This window comes from Lineus longissimus, chromosome 3 (assembly GCF_910592395.1).
Source record: "Lineus longissimus chromosome 3, tnLinLong1.2, whole genome shotgun sequence".
NCBI classification, from domain to species: domain Eukaryota; kingdom Metazoa; phylum Nemertea; class Pilidiophora; order Heteronemertea; family Lineidae; genus Lineus; species Lineus longissimus.
In genome coordinates, this window is record NC_088310.1 from 19,713,203 (window position 1) to 19,731,984 (window position 18,782).

Below are 18,782 nucleotides of genomic sequence, written 5' to 3' on the forward strand. Positions count from 1 at the left end.
TTTGAATAAGTGTTATTTCTCGTATTCTAAACCATTGTTTCGTTTATTTGTTGGGCAACTTGCGTTCAATCACACTCGCCTGGATGCCAGTGGTTGAACTAGAGCAGTCTGTTTCATACTGCCATGTCGGGCAAAAATGATGAGATAGCTGATACTCCTCGTTTTATGCAGAAAACAAGATCATCTTCTGCCATGAGCGACGCGGCTAAGCGGAAGAAAGAGGCGCCCAAGGCGGCCCCAGCGCCCGTGAAACGCCCTGGTATGGCCCCAAGGACCACCACCCCGGTAAGGTTTTCATTTCGTATTTCCATTTACCATATTCAAGACAATATTGCTCTAGGACATCCCGATGACCGTCAACGCGAAAACATTCGCCACTATTTGCTTGAAATCTGCGAAGTACGTGACCTTGACCTTCCTCTTGCGTTTTCGTAAGATTCGCCGAGGCTGGTCGGAACATACACGTCCATACAGATAAAAGCTTCATCTAGTTTATGAATAACTAGGGACCCTCGCCAAAAAAAGACGTTGATTGACCTACATAATAAAGAAGTTGTTGAGATTTCGCGACAAAACGCCATATTTGTCAAATGAGCGAACAGCTTATCAATGCGAACGTTGTTTTGAATCAAAATATACCGTGGTTGGTCTCAATCATAACCTTTAAACTGCAGTACCACAGTCCATTTGATCAATCGACGTCAGAGCTAACGCCAGCGTTATATCCTTTAGTAAATTTCAATTACAAAAGTAGCGTTGGACTTAACGTTAACGTCAACGTTACTGCTAACACCGATCGATCAATGGGCCCTGAATGGTTAATTAAATGACGAGCCTAGACAAAGATTCACAAAGGCCCTTGGAAAATTTGGTGAATGTTCTGATCTAGTTCTAGCTAAGATAACAAAATAATTCCTCGTGGTTCTTTCGCGTGCATTTACATGTAATTGCATGGATTCTTTGTAAGGGGAAATGATCTCCCACAGCGCTGGAAAGACCTGCAATGTCACTGAATGGGTATTGGTATTGCAAATAATACTTGTTCGTGGGTCTGGCTTCTTTTAGAACAGACTTACTTATGTTGGTGTAAGGATAGAGGCGCGAGGAAGGACATTATCTTATGCATGATTTATTCACTGAGGACACCAACATTTCGTGTTGGGCACTACCTGTCGGTCTTTACATACCCCATTCTCGTTATGTTTTGTGAAACCAGAGGATAGTTTTTCGAGATACGCGTGGAGATATTGTTCAAGAACGTTATTTCTATTCCATAAGTGATGATAAAGGGTTTTGGACGTCTGATCCTCGGATTCTAAAAGTCACATTAAGTTCAGATTGGACGACTGTTGATATTGGTGACACGATCGGCCAGTCTGCCTCAACTGTTCCTTGACAAAATAATCATTGCCGCTGTATCTGATTTTGCCACCATGCCCCGGCCAAGCTCATCCACGTCTACTGCCTCTCTTTCGTCACAGAAAATCAAGGTGACGGACACGAGTAAACAGAAGGGGGCCAAGGCTGCCCCGGCCTCGGCGAAGAGGCCTGCCTCTACCAAGAAGACTGAGCAGCAGAAACAACAGGAGGAGGACATTTTGATGACGCTGTCTGAGGAAGACTTATTAGGTATGTGAAAATTGAGAACGTGGATGAACTTAAGGCATCTTCATCCCAGCCTCTATGATGACAAAATGGAGTCCGAGTAAGGAAAGCGTGGTGGCAAGAGCTTTTGATCTCGGAACTTCATGGGTTCGAGGTGGTACTTTCTGAATTTGCCTAAAAAGCCCAATTGTATAAGCGCAGTTTGTGCCGCGTTCCTTGGTTTCTTCAGAATGTTTCTCTGGTTTAGGCGGGGGAACAAACATGTAAAGCCCGTTGGGACAGTAAGTTGTACAGTGAAGCCACGGATCATGCACTGAGGAACCATTTTAGTTGAGTAAGATTCTTGAGACGAAATATTAATATCCTGCTAGAATTTGTCCCATACAAAATAACCGTTTACACCCCATTAAAATATCTCCCAGGTTGTGTTTATCTATACAATATTTACCAAGGGGACAGTGTGGCTTCAATGAACCGGTTATACACTACTGGAACAACCCAAAGGCCCTAGAATACAATTCTAGCGTCAGTGGCTTAACATAGTAAATATTGACTAGACAGTTTGGATAAACAATATTTGTTTAGACCCAGTCTGTTGCGAATACGGGTAATAAACCGGGACAGTTTAAAACTTGTCACTTAATGCGTCGCGCGTAAACTGGGAAATGAATTTGTTGCTAGAACTAAGATTGATCGAAGAAACAACACAGACAGAGTTTCATTTGCCAAAGAAGGAAGCGGTATATTTTATCTATCATACTCAGTCCGTGACAAAGTAGAAGTAAAGGTACCCCATTTACACATGTATATCCTAAAAAATAATGGTTTTTTTTCATCACAGAGATGCAGCAGGTGTTTGTTCTGTACGACAAGGACGGCGACGGCACCATCTCCACCAAGGAGTTGGGTGACATGTTCCGCTACCTCGGGCAAACCACATCCGATGCCGAGTTAGACGATATCATCAGGGATGCCGATACCGACGGTAAGTGCATCCTTGGTATTGGCCAACCAGAAACCCAGTACTTGCCATGGCCATAAAGAACAAGCATGATAGGTATGCCATCTAATTGGCCAATTCCTGAACGGAAGTCACAAGTTCCTACTCGAGGAAAGTGGTGAATAGCGGTCATGAATGTAAACACCTATTTCGTCTGCGAGAAAAAAAGCGAGATTTTACAAAATCCTACATCTTTCAGGTGATGGTGAACTCGACTTTGTTGAGTTTGTGACGATGATGATGAAGAGAATGTCGAACCAGTCCGAGGCGGAACTAAGAGAAGCATTTAAGGTGAATCCCTGTTACATCTGTCAGCTACCATTTCAAATCGTCGTGATCAAAAACACTGTCGTGTGCAAACTCTCTGTTGTTCTTGCCGTTATGTTGAATAGATTTGCTAATGTTTATAATCAAATGGCTCAAATGAGGAATGGCAAATCAGTGTAATGTATAAGAGTATGAAATATTTTGATTCCTATTTGATTACTCGTGCTCTAGGTTTTTGATAAGGATGACAAGGGTTACTTGACCCATGATGAGTTGCGTGCTGCCATGACAACCAGGGGGACGCCCATGACGGAGGAGGAGGTCAATGAAATGATAGCCGAGGCGGATGTTGATGGGGATGGCAATATTGACTACAAAGGTAAGATAGAAATGTAAGGTAAGGTGGTACAATGGTCCTTTCGAGCATTGAATGTGTACTGCCAGCTCTTTCGGGACCATACATTTGCACAATTATAAACAATATGAGTCTATACTAGTACCTTTAAATATCGATATCCGCGCACTTTTTGTAATGGTCTCGATCGCCGTGTTTCTTGTTCACAACATAGCAACGATAACTGCATAGTACTCCATTGTTGGCAAATATAATTTTCACCAAACAACGTTTCTTCACTCTTTTCAGAACTGGTCAAGTTGATGATGCCCCATTAATTCAAAGAGACGGTGACGAATGTTGGTTATGAAAGTGTCCCCTCCTTGCAGGCAAGCCCGGCAGTGAAGGCGGAGGAGAGGGCTCGCGGAGGAGAGGGACCGCTGCCATGGCTTGTCTTGCATCATAAGCATTTTACAGATCTTGTTATATCAATGTAATAATGTACATATTGTATATCTTGTGAATAAAAATTGGTACTTTTTACACTGCTTTCTTACTTTTCTTATTATATTGGTATGGGCTCAGCCAGAAATTTGCTCGCCTTATCCCTTTTTGGCTGATCATATACAACTTGTTTTCTGGTTACTAACGTCCAAAGCGATCGATACCGAGAGAAGCTATATTCAATTTAGTTCCAACTAGACACAGAATAAACAAATCATAAATCACCTTATGATAGTAACGGGTTGTCGTACCTTAAATTCAACAGAAAGATTACTCTGGTACAAAGCGATTCCTTGACGAGCCCCATGCATTTATTGTAACCAAATAGAGAATACTCTACACGCTCAAAAGGCCTACTTTACAAACCACACAATCCATTTCTGCTATTGACAAATCTCTATTTAGAAATGATATTCAAAACATGGCATGAGATGATGTGATGTGAACAGCAGTGCACTTTAGCACTTGAGAAAATGTCCCGTCCGGCGAGTAAGCCTGGCAGCGAAGGCGGAGGAAAGAGCTCGCGGTCATCTACCGCTGCCAACCCGGCGAAGAAGACTCCGACACCAAACAAGTCAACACAACCACCGGTAAGTAATAATAGCAACTAGTCGAAAATGCTTATGTTTTTGCTGTCAATGTAGTTTACTTGTATTGGGTTAAAGACAAATTTTGGGGTGTACCAAATTACTGTTTATTTCTAATACGGTATCCCGCGGCCGGTCATGATGAACGATTCTGGAAGGATGTCCATCGGAATCAACCGGCACCTAGAACTTGACCGTGCACAATCACTAAGCGTGTCAGCGACAGCAGTTTTTAAGGGACGAAATAATCGTGGCCTTGGTCGTGTAGTCATCGTATGTGGGACCGGGTACTGACCATATTCCCATATTTTTTCGAAGGCTAACAATTTTATGTAGGGGGCGCGATACAAACTTAATAAAGGTAAACATTATCGAGCTAAATATTTATGAGACAAGCTATCTGGAGTAAACAACAGATACGTGTTATGCATCGAGTGTCAATGGTAGTTTTGATGTTTAATACAGGCCCAGAAGGCATATCGAAACAAATGTAATATGTAATAAGTAAATAAATCTTTATTCTAATTGACTACCAACATACCATATCAATGATATTACTTTCTAATATAGATAGGCTGAAAGACAAACAAGGTATGCAATGTTTGCTTGATGGCTGTTAAAATTAGATTTTCATAAATGCATAGGGTGCACTTGGTATGACAGTGTGTCTTATACGCAGAATTACTTTGCCAACATTTTGTCCGTGTGTCTCTAGATCAAAGCTTGCGTTCCAAGTCGGAGGACACGTTGTCTTCGCAGACACGGTTGCAGAGTTCATGAATGTGACAATGTCTTAGACGGATTCATCTGTAACGAGGACATTTGGTGTCAGTGGTATTGCCATTCTTATTCAAAGTTTTGCTGGTGATTGTGGTATATATAATACATGGAAATTGATAACATTTGAAATGCTGGCCTTCACAAGACTGGGTCGAGCAGCTGGACTACACTGTTCTGACGAAAACCTGAAACTCTCAAGAAACAATGATGCAGGAGGACGGCGCCAAAGTGAAACCTTTATTATATCCTCTTCTCCGCAGAAACTCCAGGCGACTGGTCCGCCTGGCTCTTATGCGCCATCCACCCGGACTCCCACCACAGCTTCAGGCAGCAGGGCGTCGAACAAGAGCAAGGTATCTGTGAAGATTCCTAAGAAGAGAGGGAATCTAGAGTCAGTCGAGCTTCAGCTATTGCGACCAGAGGAGGTTCGACGTGAGTAGGCTACCATGTTGTTCCCATCGCCATTGGTAACCATTGCAAGTTGCTGAATTTGCTGAGTTTACTGAGACGTACCTCACTCCGATGTGGCGAAAGCTTGTCCACTCATGAGACTGCATGAGAAAATGGTAGTATCCTTCAGGACGGAAAACACCACGTCCTTGATACAGCTCTCATGCCCTTAAATATCAGCGAAATAGGAAAAAAAGTCCAGGTCATTATTGTCTGTTAAGCAATACTTTGCGAAGCGGACCTCCACTGCTCCCCTCCAACCTACGGATGGAGTATCTGTTCATACTGAGTACACCTCTTCTCTTTTAGTATTACGCAAGGCGTTCGCCCTTTACGACAAAGATGGTGACGGCACGGTCAGTACCCGCGAGCTGAAGACCATCCTGAGAGCAATTGGTTACTCGCCGTCAGAGGCTGAGCTTCAGGACATGATACACGAACAAGACCCGGACGGTACGTGTTGAAGTGATCTTATCCGGCACGGCCGTATGACGCAGGGGGGGGGGGGGGGGGAGGGATGTGTCACTTGAATGCGCCCATGCAGACGGCGAGGGAAAACGTGTTTTCATGCAGATTTGGGACGAAAAGTGATGTTCTGCTCTCCGAAGACTGCCTTTTCGTTCCCCCTCCAATCTTATACAAAAAAGTACGATACGGCCCAATCCTAGACTCCTATACTGTCCATTTGCATCCTAATCGTCTTTCCTCTTTGCGACGGGGCTGGTCCACTGCGTCCGGAGTGTACCCAATCCTGGCCTCCTGGTTGTGACTTTGTCCTCAAAAGACTATAGGATAAATGCTACTTATCATGGTCTTGGATTTGGAGGCAATGTGGCCATATCTGTTAGTTTGACTAAGTTTGTGTGACACTGCACTTGTACGTTTGCGTAAATACAAAAGAAGCTTCAATGTCTCATTTTCAGGGGACGGCTACCTGACCTTCCACGACTTCGCGCACCTGATCGCGCAGCGCAAGAACTCAGAAAACACGGAGGAGGAACTGCTGGCGGCGTTCCGTGTGTTTGACCGGGACAGAGACGGTCACATCAGCTCAGAGGAGTTGAGGACAGTCATGCGGAAGATGGGAGACGTTATGACCGAGGAGGAGATAGAGGACATGATCACGGAGATCGATGTGAACGGCGACGGCGAGATTGATTATAATGGTGAGGAGAATATTTGGGCGGGAGGGATGGCAGTTAACTGAACCTTGGTGACGGAAATCTTCCCAGATTCGGACTGACGGTTGACTATGTCCGTCCTAAAACAAACTGTTCGTTTTGCTCCTCCTTGACGACTCGTAGTTTTAATGATAATGTCATGTACAACTTTGTCTTCGGCACAACCTTTGTCTTGCATTTCGCTGCAGTTTTGTCGGAGACGCAAAATCGAAACAGATACATAATGACAAAAAAATGATAATCATTTTAGTAAGCATGGCAAAAGTTCGAGTCAGACGAGACAAGTCGCATCCAATTTATTTGATCCCTGGCAATGAAATCCAATGTGGTAATTCCTTGTCTCACTTTGATTTTCAGAATTCCTCGAGATGATGTTGTTCGAGTAGACGTCATTAACGCAGAGACCGGACATTGGGATACGTCAAGACATCTCGAACTCTATTTCCTTTTTCTAATTAACCCTGGTATGGGTCATTCTTACGACAAGGGTTGGCAAGACGGTCAAGACAGTTTTAGCTGTGTGGTTTTGGCTTCGGTCACATTGTTATGTTTATTTGTGAAGCAGTCTCGCCAGTCTGGCCGGGACTACGAGAATGCAGAGTAAAAACGTAGTGGGCCGCCAACTTTGGCTCAAAAAAGTGGCATAACGGCTCCTGTGAGATTTATTAGTACTATAGAAAGTGTATATTGATGTTAATGTTATATGTGTGCAAATTGAAATATAAAGGTCTATGTCTAAGAACATGCGTCTTTTAAATTTGTTAAGATAAGACTAGGCAAAGAATTGCTTGCGATTCAATGCAATTATATCACAATGACATACTGATGTCCCCGGGTTCAGCAGTTCAAAATTCCCGCCGGATAATACCGAGAATTTCAGTTCCTCATTCTACCGCCAGGTTATCGCGCTGTGAATAGTTCATCAATTAGCTACCAGGTAGCGCGCAAAGAAAAGCTTTCCTAGCGATTTTGTCCTGTAAAACAATCTTTTATAGTCATTTTGCGCTTTATGAAACACTGAAATAGGTAATAGTGAGATTATGCTGATGATACAAATGTCCAAGATTCCAGTGAACGTAAACTGCGTTGAGATAGGTACTCTGGTATGTCCGAATAGGCCTTTTGAGCGAAGTGCTTCGTGGCACAGTGGATTGGATGAGTGTCCGTTTTTGCGCAGTTCATGGCACATGTGTGGAGATCGGGGGTTCGAATCCGCCCTGGGACTGTCTAGAGTTTCATGCGATTTCTCGATTACTGTTAACTTGCATGATTTCTTTTTGAATCATTATTACATTTCATCTTTTTTTGTGTTAGTCAGTAAGTCACTGACAGTAGTCATAGAAGTTGATAGGCCTACGATTGTAAAGACGTTTTGACAACAATATATTGAATAATAGGGGGAGGGACGACACTTGCACGTCATAAATACCGTACAGTAATACGTCACGCCATGTCACGTGTGAGCAGTGTGTTCTTTTTGCCTTTGCTTAAATGAACATTCAGCAAAGGAATGTGGTGTGCTGTCTAGTTATGACTTAGTTAATTAGGGGAAAAAATTGCACGGAAAACTGAGGACATGATAAAAAAAATATTATTAATGACAATGTTTAAAAGATTTATTTGTTTCTGCTTTCAGAATTGGGAAGTTTTTGCAATAATATTGATCCGACCATGTCGAGCGCCAAGGGTACCTCCAAGGTGTGCACACACTGCGGTAGCAGTGACATCGACACCGACTCGGCAAGAGGAGACGCTGTCTGTACGAACTGCGGCTCCGTTCTTGAGGACCAGATCATCGTCTCTGAGATCCAGTTCCAGGAGAACTCAATAGGTGGCACATCTGTCATTGGACAGTACGTCTCCAGCGAAGGCAACAAATCGCACAGTTTTGGACCTGGCTTCCATCACGGCTTTGGGAAGGAGTCCCGTGCACTGACTCTCCAGAATGGTAAGTTGTTTGGTCCACCTGCTGAAAATAATATGTAACTGTACGGGTGACCTAAGGAATAGCTTCTAGGCATGTTTGTAGCTCTGTGATTGCATCAACAACAGCGTCTTGACCTGGAAACTTTTACAAGTATTTCAAAAGCTTAGGACGAGCCCTACACTCCAACCACCATGCCATTGACCCATCTTCCTCTCTGGTATCCTATGATACTTCAATAAGCTGGGTGTATCTTGTCAAAGATTGACATGTAACCAATAAGATATGAATTTTCACCTACAGGTAAAAAGAAGATCCAGCATGTCGGTGGACAGCTGAAACTGAATCAACACTGTATTGATACGGCGTACAACTTCTTCAAGATGGCTGTCAGTCGTCGTCTGACCAGAGGGCGTAGGACCACACATGTTGTTGCAGCCTGTCTGTACTTGGTCTGCAGGACTGAGGGCACACCACGTATCCTTTTGGTTGAACAATTTTTTTCTCTCATAAGTAGGCCGCGCTGTGAAGCTTAGTCAGGTGTATACATGTATCTTCCCTTTCTTATATTTTGATATCAGGTAAATTCGAAGTCATCATCCAGCTTCACACTTTCACCCTGGTCTGTCCTGAAACCTTTTCATAGACTAAAATGAGCAACTTAATCGGGGCTGTAACCTGGATATTTCTGACTGGTGCCACTTGTACACCTGGGTTCGGAAGGTAGATTTGATGACGAGGCCTGCCTTGAGTCTCATGGCGACTATGGAGTTCAAAGTATGGACCTTTGACTGTAAGACTAGAGTCCGAGCCTGTACCCTAAAGCAGCTCCTCGAGAGAACACTGGCTGAAATCACCATTTGTTGTGAACAGATTTTGAATCCTTGACCTACTTGTCAGATATGTTGCTTGACTTTAGTGATGTTCTTCAGGTGAGTTTAATAATTTTTGCTTGTGTCCTTTCGTCCTTTTGACTTGTGTTGGCCTGAACATCATCTTTGCCACATTTAACAAGCTGGTATTGACTATTCATCATCATCAATGACAGATTCCTAAATATCATTGGTCACTTCCTGTTTTAAAGGTGCTGGCAGGAAGAGCATGCCAGGAGAGAGGGGGAGCCAAAATGCTCGAATGTCTACAGCTCATCCACAGCCCACACCAATCACCCAAATAAGTGAAACCATTAACCAGTTCATGACTTCTTATATCTTCCAGACGAATGTTTACAACTTGGGTAGAACATATCTACAGTTGTCAAGGGAACTCTGCATCAATGTGCCAGTCTTGGGTAAGTCGGCACAAACTCTCCATGTCTGTCTAAGTCGATAATCGCCATCTTGTCATCAGTCTTCACACACGTCTTGTCAAGAACCAGAACTAGCAAATAAATGACCCACAATTACTATTCGAATAAGCTAGCTGAAGCTAGCAGACTTTATTATGCAAATACTTTAAATAACAAATAGCTAATGGACAGTTGTACTTCTAAAGCCAAGCATGACTGTTATTCGTGTTAACAATGTTTGCAACATGCATGAATTTTAGACCCTTCCCCTCTTCCCTGTTCACAACCGCTGACTATATGCGTTTTACCATTTTTAGCTTGATATTTTATATGTACACAGTACATAATTAGACTTTCAACATTACAAAACGATATTAAATATATTTTATTGTAAGCCTTTCGTCATAGTAAAGGGCATCGTGACCAGTTGGTATTCATATCATATTGAAAATTTTAGTTTTCAAATGATTATGTGACTGACATGAAAAATGCAAAAACCTACAAGGCTAAAACATTGTAGGATCGTAGCTTAGGTGCCACTGGTCGAACCCACTATGCATTATAAAAAACCTTACAGCTTGCCTCAATACCTGCATTGATGAAATTATAGCAAAGCTCTATACTTGTGATTCTGAGTCTGAAAATGTCATGATGCCATTATGCACAAGTATACATTGATGCACAGAGCTCTGTGTTTATATTCAAGCCTTATATTTAAACTGTGATTTATCAACCATGACTGACTTGAATCATTCTTTCCATAAGGTTAAGATAATGATGTAAGGTAGAATGGGGTATTTGTAGCCCAGGTTTAATTGTAGCCCCTGTCTATGATATTGATCGATATCCCCATCCATCAAACAATGCAGGGGTTACAAATACCCCCATTCTACCTTACATGTACACCCCAAAAACAAAAGTTGACAAACTGCACCAGGTCATGTCAATAAATAGCAGCACGGTTGGAAGATCAGTTGCCTAATCTGCCTATCATGCCTCTAGCATGGCACTTTCCACACAAATATTTTCAGCTGTAAAAAATCACTTCGGGGATTTGCCCCCCTTGAACGCCAGTTCCATTTGTGCTGTCAGAGGAGCACTGAAACATGAAATTCACCTTCCCACACTGAATCTCAGCGTTACCTTCCTGGCCAAAATAGCTGAGCTCCGCACCATCTAAGATAGCACTGGCTGTGTAATAAATATCAGGCTCAACCTGGACAGGGTTCTCAAACAGGACACTGAACGTACTACTCGAGCCATCTGAGAAAAATTTGGTGTGTCGTTGACCAAGTATTGCACCGTTTCTCTTCAGTTCGATTTTGACCTGATAGTCGGCAGCACCATTGCTCGAGCCATACAGGCCAAATCCTGCAACAAAGATGCGCTTGTCTACGCAGAATTGTATGCTGTCACACCTGCCCCTGTAGCGCCACTGGTTGCTCCTGTAGGCAGACGACATGAAGCGATGGCAGCGTTGAGGTTGCAGGCCACCGCGCTGTTTGGTCGGAAAGGGCAGTCTTGGTTTATTCTGCGCCGTGAAGTGCAGAAAAATGTCATTCGTCTCCTGCAGGGTCAGAATGTGCGACTGTGCTGGACCATTCGCAAACTCATCGAGTTTCATGGTTGGCAATCTGAGAAGATACAATGCCCGTCCTAAAACTCTGCGTTTGTTTTCGTCAGTGTGTTCAATGCCACGCCTGGTGCACTCCGTCTCAGCCCACCTGACCCCTGCGCTGAATAATGAAATCTCCTTGGCATTTAAAGTCTCCCTCCCCAGCACAATTTCCAATGTATTATAGTCAATGTCAACAAACCCATCCGATTCTAATGCCTCCTCTGCTTGGGCGTCGATGACCTCCCAGCATCTCTGCATGAGCTCTGGTTCTTCAAACAACCGACTCTGACTAAGTAGCACACATGCGTTCCTGGCACTTAGACTGGTCTCTAGAAACTTGACACACGCCCGCGCCAGGTGCGGAACGATGTACTTTTTGGCAGCGTAAAGTGTGGACAGGATAGTTTCTGCTTCTGGGTCGAATTCATCGCAGTAGAGATACCTGAAAGAAATGAAGGGTTTTTGAAAGAACTCGGGTACTTGAACTAGACTATGGGCAGAAGCTGGGTGATCGGATTTTGTTTACACAAAGTCACCAATAGGGGTCTCTCCTGACCCACAGTAAATCAAAACTACGCATGCTTGTAAATTAATATTAAAATGCTTGTATCAAACACGATCCAGTCCCTGATTAACGCATAATACTCCCAAGAAGACAACAAATCTTTTCCAAAACTTGGATGTTATTTTACACACCTTAAAAGATTCAAAAATGCTGTTGGCTCTACATCGGGTATTTCGATATCCTTGGAAGTGTCAGCCAGTCCTCCATACAGCATGGCATAGAAGACAGAACTGCCCGTTGCCAGCACATACTTATGCGCTGGGATTCGCCGGGGTTGGTCTGGCAACTGGCCGACAATGAAGAATACGTCTGCCATGAGCTCATTGTTGAACATCATTGCATTTCTCTCGCGGAGATTTGTCGGCGATGCTTGCCAGTTGTGCTCCTGTGTTGTGGGTGGTCGAAGCAGACGTCGATGATTGACAGTGTTTTGGATCACCTCCTGGTTCCCCTCTTCATCAGAGTTCATAAGATCTGAAACTAAACATGAAAAGAATGTGAGTGAAGTGACTTGTCCAAGATCATGTGCGATTCACATGGAAAATCTCGTCTGGCACCCAATATGCAGTTGCATTGACTAGGTTCATCTGAAGGCAGTTGTAAGGGATATGCTTTCCACACAGATATTGAGATAATGTATGCAGGATACCTGTACTGTATGGTGTTTCTAGACTATAGTGTAGCTCTGTACATGTATATACAATGTATTTGTATATAAAACTTCTCCATATTTTCATGCAATCTATGATACTAAGTACTCATATGATTCTAGAAGTGCTATATTACAATATGGACCTGCTCCTTACCTATAGGTTCTTGGGAATATGACCTCTTTGGCTCGTTTGTTGTGGAAGTATTATAAATACTTCCTATTTTGGTGGCCATATTTGTTGTTTTGTGTTCAGTATTGGATGGTACTGCCATCTTGTTTAAATATCTGTAACTAACCTGGATATCACCACTACCAGCAACTAATTGCCACCAGAATGATATTTACTGAGATGCGATAACATCACAAGTGTTGTGAAGTGTCGTGAAAATAACGTCTTCTTTACATACAGGAACTCAATAAACATCATCATGTTAAGACATCTCCTCCTTTAATTGATGACCTTCGACAGCTACTCACTTTAATCATGTCGATTGTCATACCCTTCAAAATGAAATGCGTTTCACCAAATAGTACGATATCTTGTATATGTTTCTCGTGTTCTCTCCTTTTAGATCCATGCCTGTACATCCAGAGGTTTGCCCACCGCCTTGAATTTGGTGACAAGACACATGAAGTCTCCATGACGGCATTGAGACTGGTGCAGAGAATGAAGAGAGACTGGATACATGCTGGGAGGAGACCGTCTGGCTTATGTGGGGCTGGTAAGACCATAGATTTCAACCTTTTTGTTAAGCAGCCAACTGATTTTTCAAGTCTTCAATGAAATTAAAACACTTTCATTAGATGATTGTCCCATTGTTATTACTGTAACGCCTTCTAGAGAAGAAGTGGAACAAGTTTACTCTTGGCTGTGGTTGCGAAATTGTCTTAATTCGTTTGACTTTAGCTCTTTTGGTCGCGGCAAGATGGCACGATTTCAACCGAACGCTCAGGGACATTATAAAAGTGGCTAAAGTTTGTGAATCGACAATCCGAAAACGATTAACCGAGTTTGAGGAGACGCCGTCTAGTCAGTTGACAATCGATGAATTCCAACGGATTGATTTGGAGGAGGAGCATGACCCACCGTCGTTCACTGCCGGGAAGAAAAAAGCGAAACTTGCTCAGGTTTGTGAATTGTCTTGATCATGAGTAAAATGAAATGCAGTTTGAAAACACTTTAGGCGCTTTGGGATATTTTAAAACTGCAAATATGTAAAACTGTGTATGCCTATAATGTAGTTCTGTTTGAGAGTCCAATCCAACATTTTGTTCATTTCATGCTGGTAGTTTCTCTGTTTGCAGTTCGATGATGGTAAACTTGGAGAGGTGAACAGCGAAATAACGGAGATGCAGGCCGAGATCGAGCGAGCTTTGGAAAGTAACAGGTTAAAGAAGCCAAAAGATTCTGGTAGGTTTTAGGCTAGTTAGTACGTAACGATGAGGAGAAATAAAATTGAATTGTCAAAATGTTATATCTGAATTGAATTGATAAGATTGTCATGCAAAAAGTAAGCGATGATTGTTCAAAACTGTCAGTCACATAAATGATTCCTCATTTATCATTAATTCATTCATCTTGTATTCAGCTCCCTCAAATAAATACTTGACTCTCTACTTTGCTCCACTGATATCACTCAAGCATATAGCTTCCTCAAGCAGAGACTGGACTGATGTGTGTCATGCCACTTATTCTCTTCCCTTGTTCTTCCAGACTCTGCCAGTGTTTGCTCTAGTACAATCAGCTCGTTAGACCTGGAAACGGAACTTACTGAATCATTTATTGAAAAGGAAATCATGGAGGATGTATTATTGTCAACAGAATCAGACATTCATGAACGGACTAGTGAACCGATTGCGGGAACTAGTTCAAGACAAGGATATGAATGCAAAAGTGCCAATCCGAACTCGCCAAAAAACACTGTTGATACTGATGTGTCTCAATCACCAAAGGTTGAATTTGATATCGAGGTGGATAAGTTCGAGTTGGACAGTGCTTTGATGCCGCCACCGTGGGACGGCGCACCAAGTGGTATTCAGGGGCCACGGCCAACCGCGGCTAGTTTAGGACTCAAGGAGTCGATAGAGGAGTGTCTTAAAGTACCGGAGAGTGTTGATGATGAGGAGGACGGGGGTGAGCTGGATCTCACCGATATTGATGACCAAGAAATTGATCAGGTGTGGCCCTTAGGAAATGACTCCTGGAATTGCCAGAGCTGAAAAAACTTGCTGCTTATCTGAATAATTTCAGCCCCTTATCTGCTTGTTGCTGCTTGGCCATCTGGATTGAAGTCTGGCTGATTACCGGTATATTCAAATACATAATGTACAAGCCTTGTAGCTTTTGTCAAAGGTCAGATGTCAGCACTCGCAGTGCCGAAAACTCGTGATAAACTGCCCATCACGTGACAGATTTAGTGCTGTATGACGTCAGACTCTGATGATCATGGTACAACAAGTCTCACATCATTCGTGACTTCATGCTACACTTGATTTGTCTTGTATTCATAATATTAATGGACCTGAAAACAACATTTTTTTAGCACTACATGTACAAGCTTTGTTGTCACTGTCAGGTATTGAGCAACTGTGGTAAGTCAGTATTTTTTATTCAGCCTTCTATCGCCTCGAATAGAAATTGTGATATTCTCTTCTAGTTGTACCTTTTGAATCCCGAAGAGATCGAGGTGAAGACGAGTATCTGGACGATGGCCAATGCTGACTATCTGAAGGAACAGAAAGAGAAGGAGGAGAAAGAGGCCCATGATAAGGAGATGGGTATAACCAAACCAGAGAAAAAGGTAGGCACTGAATTTGTCGAGGAGTCTTACTCTGTGGCTTTGAAGGATACTGGTTTTAATTAAGTGTCGAGGAAAGAAGGTTTAATTGAAGTCTCTTGCTTATCTTTGGTTCTTCCTAACAGTGGTGAAGCCGTTTGATTCAAACTGTTGACATCTCCACTGTCAGGAGATATGTGCCCTATAATATAGTATATAGGTCATGCTAGTGACTGCAGTGGCAAGAATTTCTGCGGATAAGATATTGCTGAAAAGAGTGAAGTAACCAGTTCGCTTTCTACAAGTGTTGACTGCAGGCACTTGAACCGAGTTTCCATAGAGTTACCAGTAGAATCGAGTCTCTCACTACCCAAACTTTAATACACTCGTAATAATTCATGATTATGTCAACTACAGAAAAAGAAGACACGTAAAAAGCAACAGATACAGGCGAACACTGCCGGTGAGGCAATAGAGAAAATCTTGCAGGAGAAAAAGATCTCGAGCAAAATAAACTATGATGTGCTGAAGGATTTAAACAGGGTATCCGAGTTAAAGAAGGACACTGAGACAGTGAGCAAAGTTGAGGTTGTCCCTGTGGAGGAGGATGGGCCGGTCCCACCTAAGCCATCATTTGAAAGGCGGTAAGTTGAAGTAGAAGGGGATGACATATCTTTCTGTGATTCATTTGGTCAGTCCAGGTTCTGTACATAGTCATGATTTGTGCCTATGACCATGATTATGTCCTGCTTATTTGCTAACCCAAGGCAATGGAGACCACAGAATATGGGTGTATGATTGTCGGTGCCTGGGCAGACTTGCTCAACGGTTCAGTCGGATCCTTTGTTAATGACGACAGCAGTTACCATGATAGACAACTACAAAAGTTTCAGTAAGTTGGAGTGTTACTATTGCACGTTATATCCCTCTCACCAGGTTCAAGAGAAAGAGTGTGTCCATTGATACAAAACCATTCCTGGATGGTATGTCCATCAAACAACCCAAGCTCGACGACAAGAAAGACGACATTGTCATCGAGTCTGGACCGATTGAATACGCCAGTGTGAAAGACGGTAAGTCAGAGTGACGGAAAACACAGAGTACTTGGGGGGGGGCCCGAAGTTATTGAGAAAAGACTCGAGAGTACTTGATGGCTCCTAGTTGATGGAGCCCCACTCCTAATTCATTGGAATCTTCCACTTAAACTTGCTGTCTCGGCCTTCCCTGGTGAAGTTGTGTCTTTCCATCACCTTGATCTTCTTGGTGACTTGATGCACTCCCGTTGTATGTCTCGTACATCATTGGTCCTTTTACCACTCTGTAGGTACCCTGCCCTGGATGTAAACTGCAGGGCTATCACGTTTTAATGAACAACAGGCTATCATTTTCTGCTTATTTGAATGAGTGATTTGAGATTTCAAGTGACTTAAGTGCAACTTTTGGAATTGGATTTATGCTTTTAAATCGTTTTCACTGCAGAAGATGGTGAAATTGAAGAGGAAGACTATGAAGAGGAGGATGAACACATGAGTGCTGCTCAGTTGATGGGACATGGAGGTACGTTTGACCTTATAAGCATGATTGCCTCTTTGGGATTATGCAACAATGAGGCCATTCTCAGACTGTGTTGTGTTGACTTTTAATTTGAAAGGATGTGTATTGAAGACTTGAAATTGAAGTGGCATGAAAGGTGGTTTGCTTGACCTGTGCACTGGTATGGTATTGGACCCCGGTATAATAACAATGTCTGAGAAGTGCAATAGATGGCTCTGCCAGGCTTTTATGCCTAAAGGAGGATGGATTGTTCATTTGTAGTCTTGATAAAGGAAGTTTGTAGTAAGGTGTGTCGTACCAGTTTGAGACTCCTGATGCTCGGTAGTCTGCTGTTTGCAGGGTCAATAGCTAAAATATACATCGAATCTTTTACTCATTTTCCATCCAAGTTTGTCATCATCAGGACACTTTTGACCGATCTGTATTCTCGTTTCAGGTGTTGACGAATATGTAGAAGCTTATGAAGAAGATGACTACTAAACAGGGCTCAGGAACTCAAGGCAGCATTACTCAGTTTGGTCACATCAGTTGTATCTCATGAACTGTTTACTACTTACTTTAATGTACAGTATGCTGCATATTTTATTTATTTTTGTAACTTAATTGAGTCATAATGTTATTTTATACGAAGTAACAAATGTATTGATCAAACTGTAGAGCAGTTTTTTATTGGAGTGATTGGTCACTTGTGTGTGCATGTCATTGGATGTCCTTTGCACCTAATCGGAATTTTGACCCCTCAAGTCAATCATTGTCATTATCTGTATGTGTGTTGTCGTACTTGTCATTCCTGTTCAAAAAGGAAGGACGATTTATCTCGGAAGTGGTGAATCCAGTGCAGTTGCTAATTTATTCGTGCAATATAGCTTTGATAGGTCTTGGGACTATAGGTAAGAGCTAGGGTCCATTTGGTGAGCTCGAGGTGACACGTGAACAGGCAGATCACTGGGTTTGTTTGACTTATCCTGGCACCTGCCTTTAGTGTCTCTTTAGTCTTTGTAATGTCTTTATCATTTGACCAGTGGATCTCATGTATAGTATCTGTAATTACGGGTATTTGATACTGAATAAAGTCTAAACATTCAGTCTGTAAATACTAGTAATGAATTACTTTCCTTGAAATTATTTCAGGGACAGCAGAAACTGTTTAACCACTTTGATGCCTGATCTGTGCATGTTCATTTATTGTGGAAGGCCAGTTCTGTACCTTGCTCACCCAGAAAAAAGTCTTGTAAATTTTGGGGGGTTCTTGGGTTTCATGTTTCTAGAAGACCAACTTGTTCCGAATAAGAGAAATAAATGGTGTTACCAAGAATGTGCCTGTCACAAGAACTTTGAAAATACTGGCAAGATAAGACATTGTAAATGATATTGTGTCATGAAATAAAAGTGTTCATAGAAATGTATATTAGTTTCTTGCATAAGTTTTTAGCTCAGCTGACAAAGTCAGCGGAGCTAGTCCAATAGCTATTACTACATGTATGGTGTCCGTCCTTCCATCCACCAATCCATCCGTGGATGTCATGCTCTGAAAAAACGGCAACCTTTTTATTTTGACCGATTGATTTTAGGTAAGTGACAAATTTTATATTTTAAGCCATTTCTGAAATTAATTATGGTACGAAACTTCACATATTCATAGGAAAGATTCGGCACAATTTGTTCATAAGCTCTGTTAACGACGGGGAATATCAAT

The 18,782-nt window shown here is 42.4% G+C and overlaps 3 protein-coding genes across 4 annotated transcripts; 2 read left to right on the forward strand and 1 right to left on the reverse strand.

Annotated features, from left to right (window-relative positions):
• Positions 1 to 20: 20 nt before the first annotated feature.
• LOC135484839 (EF-hand calcium-binding domain-containing protein 7-like) lies at positions 21 to 7,450 on the forward strand. The gene is made up of 10 exons (XM_064766530.1): positions 21 to 285; positions 1,482 to 1,629; positions 2,447 to 2,590; positions 2,805 to 2,896; positions 3,104 to 3,251; positions 4,149 to 4,300; positions 5,338 to 5,509; positions 5,837 to 5,980; positions 6,451 to 6,693; positions 7,066 to 7,450. The coding sequence occupies exons 1-10, from the start codon at positions 124 to 126 to the stop codon at positions 7,092 to 7,094; spliced, it is 1,434 nt and encodes a 477-aa protein (XP_064622600.1). The 5' UTR covers positions 21 to 123; the 3' UTR covers positions 7,095 to 7,450.
• A 96-nt stretch (positions 7,451 to 7,546) lies between these two features.
• On the forward strand, positions 7,547 to 18,492 carry LOC135484139 (transcription factor IIIB 90 kDa subunit-like). 2 transcript variants are annotated; one of them, XM_064765291.1, is made up of 14 exons: positions 7,547 to 7,734; positions 8,345 to 8,656; positions 8,936 to 9,109; positions 9,533 to 9,564; positions 9,851 to 9,923; positions 13,328 to 13,477; positions 13,663 to 13,883; positions 14,061 to 14,166; positions 14,470 to 14,933; positions 15,413 to 15,556; positions 15,950 to 16,176; positions 16,469 to 16,605; positions 17,012 to 17,089; positions 17,523 to 18,492. In XM_064765291.1, exons 2-14 carry the CDS (start codon positions 8,380 to 8,382, stop codon positions 17,564 to 17,566), a joined length of 2,127 nt encoding a protein of 708 aa, XP_064621361.1. In that variant the 5' UTR covers positions 7,547 to 7,734; positions 8,345 to 8,379; the 3' UTR covers positions 17,567 to 18,492. The 2 variants fall into 2 exon arrangements, with proteins under 2 accessions (XP_064621361.1, XP_064621362.1); XM_064765292.1 differs by having other exon boundaries at positions 17,015 to 17,089.
• On the reverse strand, positions 10,046 to 12,993 carry LOC135484138 (BTB/POZ domain-containing protein 6-B-like). The gene is made up of 3 exons (XM_064765290.1): positions 12,910 to 12,993; positions 12,235 to 12,583; positions 10,046 to 11,980 (listed from the first exon to the last, which is right to left on the reverse strand). The coding sequence occupies exons 1-3, from the start codon at positions 12,986 to 12,988 to the stop codon at positions 10,948 to 10,950; spliced, it is 1,461 nt and encodes a 486-aa protein (XP_064621360.1). The 5' UTR covers positions 12,989 to 12,993; the 3' UTR covers positions 10,046 to 10,947.
• Positions 18,493 to 18,782: the final 290 nt, after the last annotated feature.